The following is a 13,922-nucleotide window of genomic DNA, read 5'->3' on the forward strand; positions in this document are numbered from 1 at the left end:
CAATAATTAAAGGAAAATACTAGAAGCAAAGAACGCTCCATTTTCCAAGCATTTTGTAGAAAAAAAGTGTTGTTCTTTCTTGGTGTAGAGGATACTTTGAGGTCCCTGAATGTGATTTAAAGCTCTTTACAATGCCTTGATTTCTTCGCTACTGGAAAATAGATGATGTATCAGCAGAGGAACTGAGCCAGAGCTTAATCCTGAAAAATTACAGTGAATATCTGAAGCGAACGGTGAAAAACAGGCAAAAGGAAGACTAGACTGTCGTCACTGCGAATAAGTAAATCTTGTCTTGCTCTCTTGCTCTCCGAAACAGCGACCTACCCAACCTGCCTGTAGCCTGTGCCCAGTCCAGAGTTGCACTTCTCGGGATGCTGAAGCGTGAGGACGGGGCACCTGCACGAGAGATGGGGGAAAGGGATGAGAAAGGCAGGGAGAAAGCCAGGCGGCGGGGAGAGGCCAGGGAGCGCAGCCCTGAGGCACGGGGAGACGGTCGCGATGGGAGAGGGATGCGGGCACGGCGGGCGATGGGAGGGACGGGCCGGGACAGGCGGAGCGGAGGAGGAGCCGGTGGAAAAGCTGCCGAGGGAGCCGCGGTGCCCGGACCGGCTGCCCCGCGGAGACAGAGCAGAGCGGAGGCGAGCGGAGCGGCGGGCGGAGAGCGGGAGGGGGGGGCCGGGAGGGGCGAGCCCGTGCCCCGCGGGGGCAGCGCAGCCCCTCGGTAAGGGCTGGGGCGGCGGCAGGGAGGGGCGGGCTCGGGGGCGTGGAGCCGGCGGCCACCCCGCCCGGGCCGAGCGGGGACGGCGGGGAGCAGCCGGGGGAAGAGCGGAGCGCGGAGCCGGGGGGCAGCGAGCGGCAGCCCCCCCCGCCGCCACCGGAGCCCGGCGGGGACCGCGCTCTGCCCCCCCCGCCGCTGCTCCTCCCGCACGCGCTCCGATCGCTTCCCCCCCTCCAGGCTGCACCGCCGCCGGCTCCGTGTCACCCCGCTCCCGTCGGCGGGGGTCGGGGCTGAGCCGCCCGAAGGCAGCGCCATGTGAGCGGCACCCGCGCCGCCGCCTCAGCGGGCACGTCCGGGATGTGAAGAGCCGCCGGGCCGCCCCCCGCGCCGGAGACTCGCCGGCGTCCAGCCCTGCCCCGGGACAGCATGACCGAGGTGAAGGCCAAGGAGCCCAGAGCGCCTCCGCCTGCCAGAGACGGGGCGGTCCTGCTGCAGGGCCAGCCCGGCCGAGACCCCTTCCGCAGGGAAGCGGAGACCGTCGACATCTCCCTGGACGGGCTGCTCTATCCCCGGAGCAGCGAGGAGGAGGAGGACGAGGGGGAGGAGGAGGAAGAGGAAGAGCCGCGGCAGCTACAGCAGGGGCCGGCGCAGGAGGAGGTTCGGGACTCCCTCTCGTACCGGCCGGGGAGCGGCTCCCTCTCGGACAAGGACGCCCTGGACACCGTCCTGGACACCTTCTTGGCGTCCGCGGCCCATGCCAGCTCCGCCGTGGCCGCGGCGCCCTGGTCCTTCTTCGGAGCGGAGGCGGCGGAGGCGCCCGGCGCCCCGATGAGCCGCGGCCCGTCGCAGAAGGCGGGCGAAGCCGCCCCGGGCGCGCCCGGCCCCTCGCAGCCCCCGCCGCGGCCCGCCCCGCTCTGGCCGGCCGGCGACGCCCTGACGGCCGCCGCCAAACCGCGGCCGGTGGGGCCCGGGGGCGGCGGCGCGGAGGGTCCCGCCGCGGCCCCCAAGGGCGAGGCCCCCGGGCTGGCGGCGCTGCCCGGCGGGGAGCGGGCCGGGGCCCGGCCGGGGGAGCCGGGGCAGGAGTACCTGCACGTGCCGCTGCTGCCGCTCAACTCGGCCTTCCTGGCCTCGCGCACGCGGCAGCTGCTGGACGTGGCGGAGTGCGAGGGCGGCGCGGGGCCGCGCGCCTCGCCCCCCGCCCCGGACCTGGCGGGATACGCGTACCCGCCGGCGGAGGCCAAGGAGGGGCCCTTCGCCTACGGCGACTTCCAGCCCGCCCTGAAGATCAAGGAGGAGGGTCTCGGCCTCGCCGCCCCTTTCCCGGGCGGCAGGGCCAGCCCCGCGCCGGCCTGCGCCGACTACCCGCAGGCGCCGCGGGCCGGGCCGGAGCCCTCGCTGGAGTGCGTCCTCTACAAGACGGAGCCCGCCCTCCTGGCCGGAGCCTACGGGCCGGCGGCGGCGGCCGACAGCCTGCCCTCCACCTCGGCCGCGCCGCCGGGCCTCTACCCGCCCCTGGGCCTCAACGGGCACCAGCCCCTGGGCTTCCCGGCGGCGGTGCTGAAGGAGGGCTTGCCCCAGCTGTGCCCGCCCTACCTCGGCTACGCTCGGTAAGGGGCGGCGGCGGGCCCTGCCTCCCTGCGCGGGAGCCCTCGCGGAGGGGACGCGCCGAGGGGCCGCGCTGCTCCGCGGGCGGGCTGCGCGCGTTCCCCGCGGGCGGGCGAGGGGCGGCTGTGCCGCGGGGCGAGCGGGTGGCACCCCGAGGAGCTCTTGGAAGGTGCCGAGACGAAGACGGGCGAAGTTTGACTCGTCGAAGCCCCGTTCGTGGTTTCAGGCAGTAACTGCCGCGGCGTTTCCCGTTCCCGCATTGTTTGTGCCCGCGGGTCTGTGTGAGACCCGCGGTGTGAACGGGGCAGCTGGCACCTCTCGGATCTTTTTGGCACGATGACGCCCCGGCAGAGGTGGCGTTCTCATCGCGGTGATGGCTCGGTGCCGTCTGCTCTCTGAGCAAGCGACCGGCCCCAGAGAGGGGGCGCGGAGCGTTCTCCAGGCTGTCCTCACTGACAGCGGGACAATATTCATAAATACCTCATTATTCTCCAAACTGTTTTTCCGATTTGGTAAACACCAGCTAATTTCACACACACACACACATTGAAACATTTGTGTATTGATTTGGTAGAATGAAGTGGCTTACTGTGATGCCAGGATGTTGTGCATTACCTAGAAATGTATGCAAAAATACATCTATATAATGCTACAGTCTCAGCGGAAATCCTTGGTTTTCCTAAATGTAATGATTAAGTAGATTAGACTGTGTCGTTTCTTGGAGAGAAATTCAGTACTTTCCACTTTCCTCAAGGTGCCCATCGCCTACTTATTGATGAGAATGCTACAGCTGAATGGGAAGAGACAGATATTAAAAGATTTTTCTGGCTGAGATGAAACTTGAAAGAGGCTTTTGCAATTCAGTTTACTTCTATCACATTCTGTCTCTGTACCATTCTATGTACAGGAAAAATTAGTCAGTATGACTTCACTCACAAGAGTTGTTGATCTGAGGAGTACAAACATTTTAATGAAGAGTTTCTAGATTGTACCTTTTTTAGCTAAAACGGATTAAAACACAGCTTTTTGCTCAGTACTCTCCTGTTTAACGACTAGCCAGATGTTACAAATGTGCTTTTTACCCTAGGAGACACAAACCCCTAAGCACAAAGGCACTCCTACTTTGTTTTTGTCTTGTCCTTCTGTAGCTTGATTACAAATATGGGAAGGAAGTTTTTAATATCGAACTGATTAATACAGGTAGGTAGTTAACTGTTGCAAAACTAGATATTTAATTTCTCTTAATTCTTTTTCTTTTGAAGGCCAGATACAGAAAACAGCCAAAATTCTCAATACAGTTTTGAATCACTACCCCAGAAGATTTGTCTCATCTGCGGTGATGAGGCTTCTGGTTGCCACTATGGAGTACTTACCTGTGGAAGCTGTAAAGTCTTCTTTAAAAGGGCAATGGAAGGTACTAAATTATACCATTGTTCCTGATTATCTGCATTATTTCTTTCTAGGCATTGCTAAGAACATATTGTTTATTTATTGCTGATCTTTTAAAATCTTATCATTGTAGTCTTGTTTTGGTGACTTCTTAAATATTACAGTATATACTGACTAAATTCTTTCTTAATTGATTTTGCTAGTATAACTTGTTTTACTTTAATTATTTGGTATTTATTATTTACTGTTTATCAGTATTTCTGAGTAGGCAGATTTCTTAAAAAACCGTGTATCACACAATTTGTTTTAAAAAGTGTAAATGGTATTAAAAGGAAAATTTTGTGGGTATGAACTAATGATAGGTTGATAAGAATTTATTATCTCTTTTCATTCTCTTTTTGACGTTGTGGAATTTTTCTTGCTTTCAAGATGCAGAATTTGGCTTCCTGAGAATTACGGGAAGTATTTCAAGTTTCACTGAACTATTCCAAGTCATAATAATAATAAATGGGTTTGACTTTTGTTCCGAATAGCCATTAAACTACAAAGTCAAGCTGCAGGTTTAATAAATCAGTAGCAATACCAATGTTTAATTTTTCTTTTTGTATTATATGCCTTATTCCTGAGATTTTAAATATGTATACAAGGCCAGATTGCTTTACAAAGTTCACCTAATGAAGCAGTAAAACAAATCCTACATTTATGCTTTGTCTCCTTTCCTGGTTTTTATCTGATCCTGTCAGAACTAGGATATCCAGATTTCTGCTCCATATTTAACAAAACCATTGTTAAAATGTATAGGATTGCTTAAAAATAAAAAAACCTGCATCATGTATTTTCTTGTTGTGATACAGAGTTTATTCAGCTGTGTAGAGTTTATTGCTCTTCAAATGAAAAGGGCAATATTGGAAAATTAAAAGCTTAGCAAAATAATGTAGTTAAAGATTTTGTTTCAGTGTAGTGTTTTCTACTTTGAGCATGTGCTTATTTCTTCCTTCAGCATACTGGATACCTGCAAAGTGATAGCGCTAGACTAGGTGGGCTAGATGAACTTTTGAGCTAGTGCTGCATTTTCTCTAATACATTTAATGGGATTCATGAGAAAGCCATTAGAAACTGTAGGTGTTAGGCTGCAAGGAAAGCACTTGGCTCTTAAATCACAGAAATACATATAAGTTTCACTGACTGTGCTAACTGGACTCTTAGTTTGGCTTCACTTTTTTTGCTATCTTTGTTTCAGTAACTCTTTTAAAAAAAAAGTCAGGGAGTTGAAGTTTTAAGAGCAAGCATAGTGTAATTTATGAGTGCCATATTTTAAAATGTTATATTATTTGCTTTTTGCCTATACAGTAATATTTTTTTTTAATTTGAATTTGATTCCATCACTTCTGAATTTCATCTCTTTCCTAAACTAGTATCCAGTTAGTTTGTGCAGTAGGTGAACCTGCTCAAAACCATATCTTACGACTGTTAAGCATAAATGTTTTAATGATAAGTGTTAAGAAGGCATATAAATTGATAGTAGGAACATCTTAAAGTTGTTTCCACTGATTATTTAATCAAAGTCTGAATCTGCAGATTCTTACCAGATTAAGAATATAGACATACAGAGAAATATGAGGTCAACACAGTTAACACAAATGAAAGGCTTCTGTTTTACATCGTAACTTCATACTTTCAATTTTTAAGTGATTCTAAAGACTGAGAGTACGGTGAGAAAGTGTGTTTGTGTTTTTTACTAATAACGTTCAGAAAAGGGACAACTACCTCAGAAACCTGACCATAATAAGAATAAAATACAGGTTATTGAGTCTTACTGAAAGAATGACAGGCATGAGCAGTATGAGCATGAGCAGGATGAACAAATAGTTACCTGGTTTTGTGTAGAAAGTGCAAGACTACAGAGAGTCCCTAAAGAGATGGACTGTCTTATTTTAATAGAAGCATGGAATATGATTACTGGCATTGAACTAATCCCATTTATGGCCAGATACTTGATTTCAATTAGACATGATGTACTTTTTTGTTTATTTCTTACTAGAAATAAAGGTGGCAAATTACTCTTCTGTAAGAAGAAACATAATATTTTTATTGTAAAAGCAATAGAAAATAGTTTTTTAAAATTCACAGTGGCAACTGTATAAATTTGAGGCATTTTTCTTACGTGAAATGTCCCCTTGCCTATCATTTCTTTCAGTGGGAATGCATTATTTACCTTTCTAAATTTTTAGTACTACTACAGATTTGTGGGGTTTTTTTAATAATAATTCATGCAAATAAGATGTTAAACTTTGTGAGTGCAGATTCACGATCAAAATGCAACTTTTCATATTCTTTCAATAAAGTACTGATCACCATGAGAAGTTAAAACATGATTGGAAATAGCTGGATTTTGCTACTCCATGTAGATAACAAGGCACATATATAGTGGTATTAAATTTGTTAGAAAATGTCTATTGTCTATTTTAATTGTTTTTCTAATCTCAGATATGTTGGCTGTTTCAAGTCTAATAGCCCATGTATTTTTTTTTACAGAAATTGTCCTATTCATACACCATTTGTTTTACTCTCCCCTAGTGTGTGGAAAATACTGTATTAGTTAAATGCTTCATTTAGGATAAAATGGACCATTACATTATCCAGAAAACTCCATTTTCCATCTCTAAATAAAGCCAGAGCTTATTTAAAATACTCAGAGTGAATAATCATTTAAAACTGTACAGGTGGACCTAGAAATGTTTCCATACTAAGTATGATTTAATCATACATTTGAATATAACTAGTAGGTACACATACAGCTTAACAGGGTGTCAGAATTGTGTGAGGAGCACTAAGATGTAAGTATAGATTTAGAATTAAATTATTTTAGAATGATTGTTGGCAATGAATATATATGTGATTTGGTAGATATTTTCTGTCTTTTGGGTTCTTGGCTTCCCCTAAGTGCCTATATATGCAAAGAAAAGATGATAATACAATAAGCATGTTTTACTCTAAGCAGATTCTTGAAGTAGGTTAAACGAAAGTGCAAGTCTTTTTTTGGGGGAAACTGTGATACAGCAGATACAAAAAAAAAAAAGTGCTGTGATTGGAGAGGAGAAAAGGGACAACAATACTGTTTTTTTAGGAAACATTTATTTGCATTTACAGGTTTTTACATTTTCTCTTGGTCGCTTATAAAGAAATGATTTACTAATCCTTGATTTACTTAATGCACAAATAAATTACAAGGCTTTTAAAAAATGCTTTAAAGATCTCCTTTGGTATAATGAAAATAACAAAAGTTACTGTTATTTATATTCAGTTAAGAAATTGGAAAAGACAAAATTGGATTCAGTATGTTGATGGGGTAGTGCCATTCCTGTCAGTGAGTTGAGAGTGATGAGCAGTTGGGAGTTAACAATAAAAAAAATTCAGCAATAGTACTTAAAATGTTTTCAAATATGTAGAGTTACTGTATTTGCAAAGTAATTCGCTGCTGCCAATCAGGCATTATTTACGTGCTACCAGTATATCTTGTTCATGGTAATAAAAATAGGATATATTTCTAATGGGGCTTTAGGAGAGTGAAGATTAAGAAATGACCTATTACTTTTTTAGCCCTAAATAGTTAAACGTTCATTAGTGATGTCTTAGAAGGATGGATACCTTCATGCAAAACCATGCAGGGCAAGCACGATCAAAATGCCTGTGTACCTTCATAGTGAAATTTCTGTCCCGAACAGGAGCCCAGTGTGTAGAGTTTTGTGGTTCTACAGTTAATCTGTTGCTAATGTGGTTTCTTGGTGACCTGCATTCTTGCCTTTTTGTTGAAAGCATCTCCTTTGTAGTAGTTTTACTAATGAAAAATTAAGGTTATCTAAATCCTGAAAAAAAATTTCAAGTGCTGTGTTTCCTATACCCACTTCTCATTTTTGTTCTGTATTTATACATGCACTTTGTTTTTATTATTTACATCTAATGAAGAGTAGCTGCCCAAACCTGAAGAGTTTGAGGCCAGCATAAATACAGGATATTACAGCAGATGGATCAGAAACTAACTCTTAGTTTGTTTAAATACCTGGGACCCTATTACAAAATTGATCAAATGATTGTAGAGCAGATGTGTCTGGTTTTGATATGTGCTTCAAGCTCAGGGTAACAGCTCTGTGCAGATAACAGCACCAGGGAAAAAGCTCAACCTTATGTAGTAGATAACATTTAACTGACGAAGTGTGAACTTTTCTTCTCTCTGAGACCTGATTCTGGCAAACTACCTGACAGAAAGTAGAGTTTCCACAAGAGTTTTCACTGCTTTTATATGGAGAGGTATTGTGGAGGAATAAAAGATGAGCTGCATACAGTAAGAAGGCTGACCATGACTTCGACCAAACTTTCTGATAAAGTTTGTCTGACGTGTTATGTATAGGCAGTTTTGTGATGGCAGTGCGATTCATTATGTAAGTAGCAAAATACTGTATATAAGGAAAAATGCTGGTCTAAATGCACTTTTCCATAGTTTAAGAATATAAAATGGCACAGCATTTATTTTAAATATTTTAAATAATTTTAAATAAAACAAATATTTTAAAAAATGCTAACCACTAATAGAAAATCCTCTTTGAAAACAGTGAAATGTAATACTACAGAGACACTTTTGGCTGTGAAATTGATGAGAGCGATGTAAAAAGTTCCTTTTCCTCCTAACTCAGCAGGGGTTTCTAATTTTTAATACAACTTTCCAGGCTGGGTCTTGGGATCAGAATTTGGTACAGCATGTGCTATAAACCTGATAGGGATGAAAGTTCCATGAAATAGAAAACATACACATATACAGAGCACACATATGACAACTTGGGAGGTGAAAATGCTTTTCACTTAATACAACGTTTAATATTACTAAAGCTTTTATTTTGCACATGACCAAAACATGTTAATGTACAGTAAGCTAAGTGTATTTCCAAATACAGATATACAAAGTTACTTCATTGAGAGTCCTAAAATTAAAGTGGGAAATATCACTTTTGTGAGAACAAAGAATTTGCATCATGAAAAGAGAAGGAAGAAAATCTGTACTGGTACATAATTGTCTATCTTCACCATATTTCTGACTTCAAAAATATTCGTTTGTTCAGCCATTTGACAAACATTAATTTGATGAATTGGTTTGTATGAGGCGCAACAACTGAGTAAGCTAAGACTGCCTTCATTCTGGTACTTTGGCTGTTGTGCTAACGCTGGGCTTCCTAATGCTCTCATTGTGACATTACTGGTTTCCTGATAGACATGACTTAGAACATAATCAGCTGCAGACATGTGAATTACTAAAATTTTTGGCTTACCTTTATGTAGTATCTTAGAAACAATATCAAATATTACGTTAAACATGTTTTCAGATGGAGTAAAAGATATTTCAGGTAGTGTAAAACTTCATGCTTTAAAGAGCACCAGCAACTCACTGCTCAGTGTGGCTGATACTCCTCTGCTCTAACTTCACGTGTGCACAACGTGAGTAACCTGAGCTGCTTCTCTTAAGTTCACTTTACAGTGAGTGGAGAGAAACAGGAACTTCTAGGAAGTAATTCACTGACTTATTTTAAATATCTATTCAGGATGAAAATAACAGGATTCTAACAGTAACTGTTGCTCAGCACTGAGCAATAAAGGAGTGTTGGGTGAGGATGTACACTGCCTGCATTTGGTGATATGAATCCCACCCATGTCACCAAGGTAGCTAATACATTTCTGATGTATATAAAAGAAATATAATAAGTATATAAAATACTTACTTCAAATTACTTATTTTAAAATACTATATACAAAGCATATAATTATTTTTATATATAAATAATACTTATTTTAAGTATTAAAATAATTATAAATTATATAATGTAAGTATATAGAATGTAAGTGTTTACAGTCAAACTGTTATTTGCTAAAAATAGATTTAGGTTTGATGGTGTCCATTTGCTTAAGCTGTGTGTCTGTTCCAGAGTGCTGATGATGTACTAGTAAGAGGTGGTTCTTTAGAAGCTGCTGGGTTGAAAGACTTAGCAGACATGTACGTTATAATCTGCCATTATGTGCCATGATATATGGCTGCATGTCAGAATACCTAGTCACAGCCCTTGTATTTTCACAAGCGGCTGTTGCTTAATACCAGTTAACATCTGAGCACATTTCATCAACCTGGAGTCTTTTGCAGTTAAAACATACAATTACATGCAGACATTGAGATCCAGGAGAATATTGCCCTATTCTTGTCCTGTTGTTATGATACCATCTTCCCTTATGCTCCAAGACAGTATTTTCTCTGAGATTTGTTTCACCAAGCTGGAGGCATTTACAGTGTGGACATCCATATTTGGGCTAATCACTTTAAATGTCCTTTGAAAAGCCATAGGCTATTAAAGAATGAAAATTTAGACATTACTCGAGATATATTGCACCCTCAAGTGCCTGTTTTTGTCTCATGCCCAAGAAGGGATTGTACGCTACTTGTTTTGATGGATGCCTACACTTTAGAATCTAATTAATCAAATTAGTCCCCTTTTAATGTTTTTTTCAGAAGTTTATTGTCGAGTGTTTCAATCAGTGGGCAGCAATATCTGGTTCTTTGCCCATTGCCTTTTTCTGCTACTAATTTTTCTGTTTTTTCTACCTTTATTAGTCTTAGAGTGAGTGACCCTGTCCCACTGGCTCAGCTGTAGGACAAGTCAAGAAATAAGAGGAAAATAAGTATGAAAAAACTTACCATGGTAATGTGCTGTGATACTGTCACTAAAATCAGAATGATGGGATGGCTGAAATACAAATATAATGCTTCTTATGTTGGTAGAAAAATGTGGTACTCGGGGATCAGGAGAACAACAAATGGTATTTTAATGATGTATACCTCTGAAATAGTTGAGTACTTTTAAAGTAGGTTTTGTGTTCAAATCACACATTCTATATTTATAAGAAATAGACTCCTTACTGACAAAAAAGCTGACAGTTCCATGATTTTACATATTTAAACCACTGATATAGTTAATTACTTAAAAGACAGTGACCAAGGAGCAATTGTGACACAGTGCCATAAAAAGAATTGGAAATACTGAGTTGTAGAAGCCAGCATCTCCTGAAAGCTGTTAGCTGTTGAAAATGTTTACTGTTGTCGTTTTCCGTATTTAGACTCAAATGCTTTATGCCTTTCAAGATGTTGCAAGGGTAAACAATCTAGGCAAACCAACTGAAAATCAATATGAAACAGTAACCCTGATTTTGCAGTTCATGATAGTTTCTGTGAAATAGGACTTAATTTTGTTTCATTTGTTTTTTCTGTTTGTTTTTTTGTTGGAAGTGATGGAACAGACAGGGAAATTAAAGAGATTAAAATCAGGATTGTAACTTTTAGCTCTGTTCAGAAATGAATGAAAACAGGATACCTATTTTTAATTGTTCTGTTTTGTAGCTATCATAAAAATAATGTGCTCAGGTTGCTGTCTGGAGAAGTTATTTTGGAAGGAAAAAGACAATGGAGTTGTGGGATTTACAGCAAAAGGCAGAAAGATTTTGAGATCAGGATGCATGAGAAGGAGAGTCAGTCAAGGATGTTGCAAACATTTGAAGTGGTTTGTTGAAGAGAAGGAAAGCAGTGCAAGATATATGGTGGTTTTAAAATGGTGCTTCCCTTCTAGAGAAATCATTTTATTTTGGCCCATTTATCAAAAAAACCTGACAGAGGATTACATGCTTAAAACCAGCAGACAATGGAATGGAAGAATACCAAAAGTTTGTTGTAAGTAGAATTGTTTAAAATTACTTGTAAAACTGTTCACTAAAGCAAAATACACTATAAAAAATACTAGGTTTGACTTAGGAATGAGCATTTTAGGGGTTTACATTAGTTTTGAACAAAACATTTTTACTCGGCCCTTTTTCTCATCACATGTAATTAAGACAAAGGAATGAAAGACTAGTTTCACAAAGATAAAGGAATTACTAGTACCTGTTATAATTACAAACCCCATCACAGCACACAGACGAAGTACGTCAGTCACCCAGGATATGAGAGCTATGTTCATCATCTCTAATGCCCGAAGGGAGTCAAAGACACCTTTCCCTCCTTGCAGCCCTGAGCAACCCTGTTGCATGTTTTGAGATGCAATCATTCTTTATTGTTTTCACTTTGAACTACATTATTATAAAGAAAGGAATTCCACACTATTTCAGCTAGAAGAATATTCCAGGATGGAACATATTCACAAGTTACTCTGCTACCTACTCTTTGCCCTCTTTTGTCCACTGAATCCTAAATTCTTTGCTGTAAAGCAGATTTGCATCATTGACAGGCCTTTATACCAGTATAGACTACAGAGTAGTAGTCAGGACACCTGATTAAGAGTTGAGAAATGAGAATTTTATTTCATTGGCCAAAGAGGGAAACTGAAATCAAGTATGCCATTTAACTAATGGGCTTTTTATAAAAAGATGCATGGTGAAGTTAGTGGGGCATATGTTTTTTTGTTAAGTGTTTAGTAAGTTAGAGTCTTATGTCTCGTTTCAGGGACTTTTTTATTTTTAGATAAGATATTAGCACATAAATGAAATCGGTATTAAATGATTAAAAAACATTATTTGAGATGTGTGGAATCTTGGAGACTGTAATGGCCTGTAACGGCATACAGGGACACGGAGGGTGTATTTTCAGTGTTACAAACTGTGTAGTATAGACTCCTAGTTCTCCAAGACCAAAGCTCATAACCTCACATAATGAGAGGTAAACTCAACACACATTTACTGTTTTGCATTGAAACCGTGTAAATAGAAGTGTTAGATTTAGATCAGAGCAAAGGTCAAGTTAGCTGTTCCCCATTCCTGATGATGCACTAGGCTATACTGTTTGCCTAGTTACAGAAAACCTGACTGTCAGATCAAGTGCAGTGTAACTCGCCCTAGTATGTTGTCTTAGCTTCCAGAAGTCAGAGTTTTATGCAGAAGCTACATCTACACCATTATGGTTAGTATAGGTATACAGGTGAACCTATTTTCTATTTTATTTTGACACTGTTTATTATCAGCTTCCACAAGAACCCCTGATCAGGAGTTCCAAATTTATTTATGTTAAAAGAGTAATTCCTTTGTTTTTTTTTAAACCTATTGATTTAATTGGTACTTTTGAAAAATATTGTAAGAGGTAAAGCATGCTGGTAGTATATTCTTGAGCAAAACCTGGAGGCTAGCTCTCAGGAAGCAAAAAGTCGACATTGGGAGACTTGGCAATAAAATAATTTACAGAGAGATGCAATTGATATCTGTAGTTTTTAGACAGAAATCTAAAACTAGACTAAATAAAACACTGTGATATGTTTTGCAAAGAACAGTCATCCAGCGGTGGGGACAGGATGATTTTATACAAAAGCATTGCTAGTTAAGGGTGATGCAGGGAGACAGAATCACATATGGAAGAGAGAAAAAAGATTTGAAAAAGTTTTATTTGCAGACAGGAGGAACTGAGAGTTTGCAAACAAGTGCTTTGCTTCTGTGCAGGACGGCAGCAGTTCGGCACAGATGCAATCACTCAGATAACTGGTTGCTTCCATCTGATACCCCCACTGCAGATAAAGCCTTATGTTTTCCATATTTTGCACATCTGCAAAATATCTGCAACATTAGTTTGCTACAGTGATTTTAAGTGACTTACAGCATGTCAGTGAGCTAAGTTAATAGTGCAGGTTTTAAAGACACTATATGTGCTGTTTGCAGCAGTATTTGGATTAAAATTTCTCACTGCTGGAGTATGGTCTGTGCAGCTTTACTGACAGCAAAACCTGTGATTGTGTCTGCAGACCATTGGCATTTTGACCTCTTTCTCATATAAACCTGCCAGTATAGCAATAGCCATTACAGTACTTTTGTATTTGCCTGTTTCCGTTAGGACTTCCACCTTTGCTGACACAAATAGACTTTGATGGAGCTTTAGAAGAATGCTATCCTACAAGAATCTAGAACATATGAGTAACAGATGAAATTGTCTCTGTACTTTCTCCATATTCTCAGCCAGATCTGGGTCACAAACTGCTACAGTGATATGTTGAGAGAGACCTACAATAGGCACTTTCAAAAAGAGGTGAAAAATTAAACATGTATAGGAAACAACATTGGGTGAAGACTTCTGAAAAAGTAGCAGTTGTCAGAAAGTTACCAGATTCATATTTTGTAAGAAACACAAGTAGTGGTCTTTATTTTC

The 13,922-nt window shown here is 41.8% G+C and overlaps 1 protein-coding gene across 1 annotated transcript in view; it reads left to right on the forward strand.

The window, feature by feature from the left end:
• Positions 1-1,144: 1,144 nt before the first annotated feature.
• Positions 1,145-13,922, forward strand: part of PGR (progesterone receptor) — a 37,023-nt gene continuing 24,245 nt past the window's right edge. Inside the window, exons 1-2 of the mRNA XM_074932411.1 lie at positions 1,145-2,325; positions 3,586-3,737. Coding sequence (XP_074788512.1) covers positions 1,145-2,325; positions 3,586-3,737 — 1,333 coding nt within the window. The remainder of the gene's footprint in view (positions 2,326-3,585; positions 3,738-13,922) is intronic.

The sequence above is a fragment of the Athene noctua genome, chromosome 1 (assembly GCF_965140245.1).
Source record: "Athene noctua chromosome 1, bAthNoc1.hap1.1, whole genome shotgun sequence".
NCBI classification, from domain to species: Eukaryota; Metazoa; Chordata; class Aves; order Strigiformes; family Strigidae; genus Athene; species Athene noctua.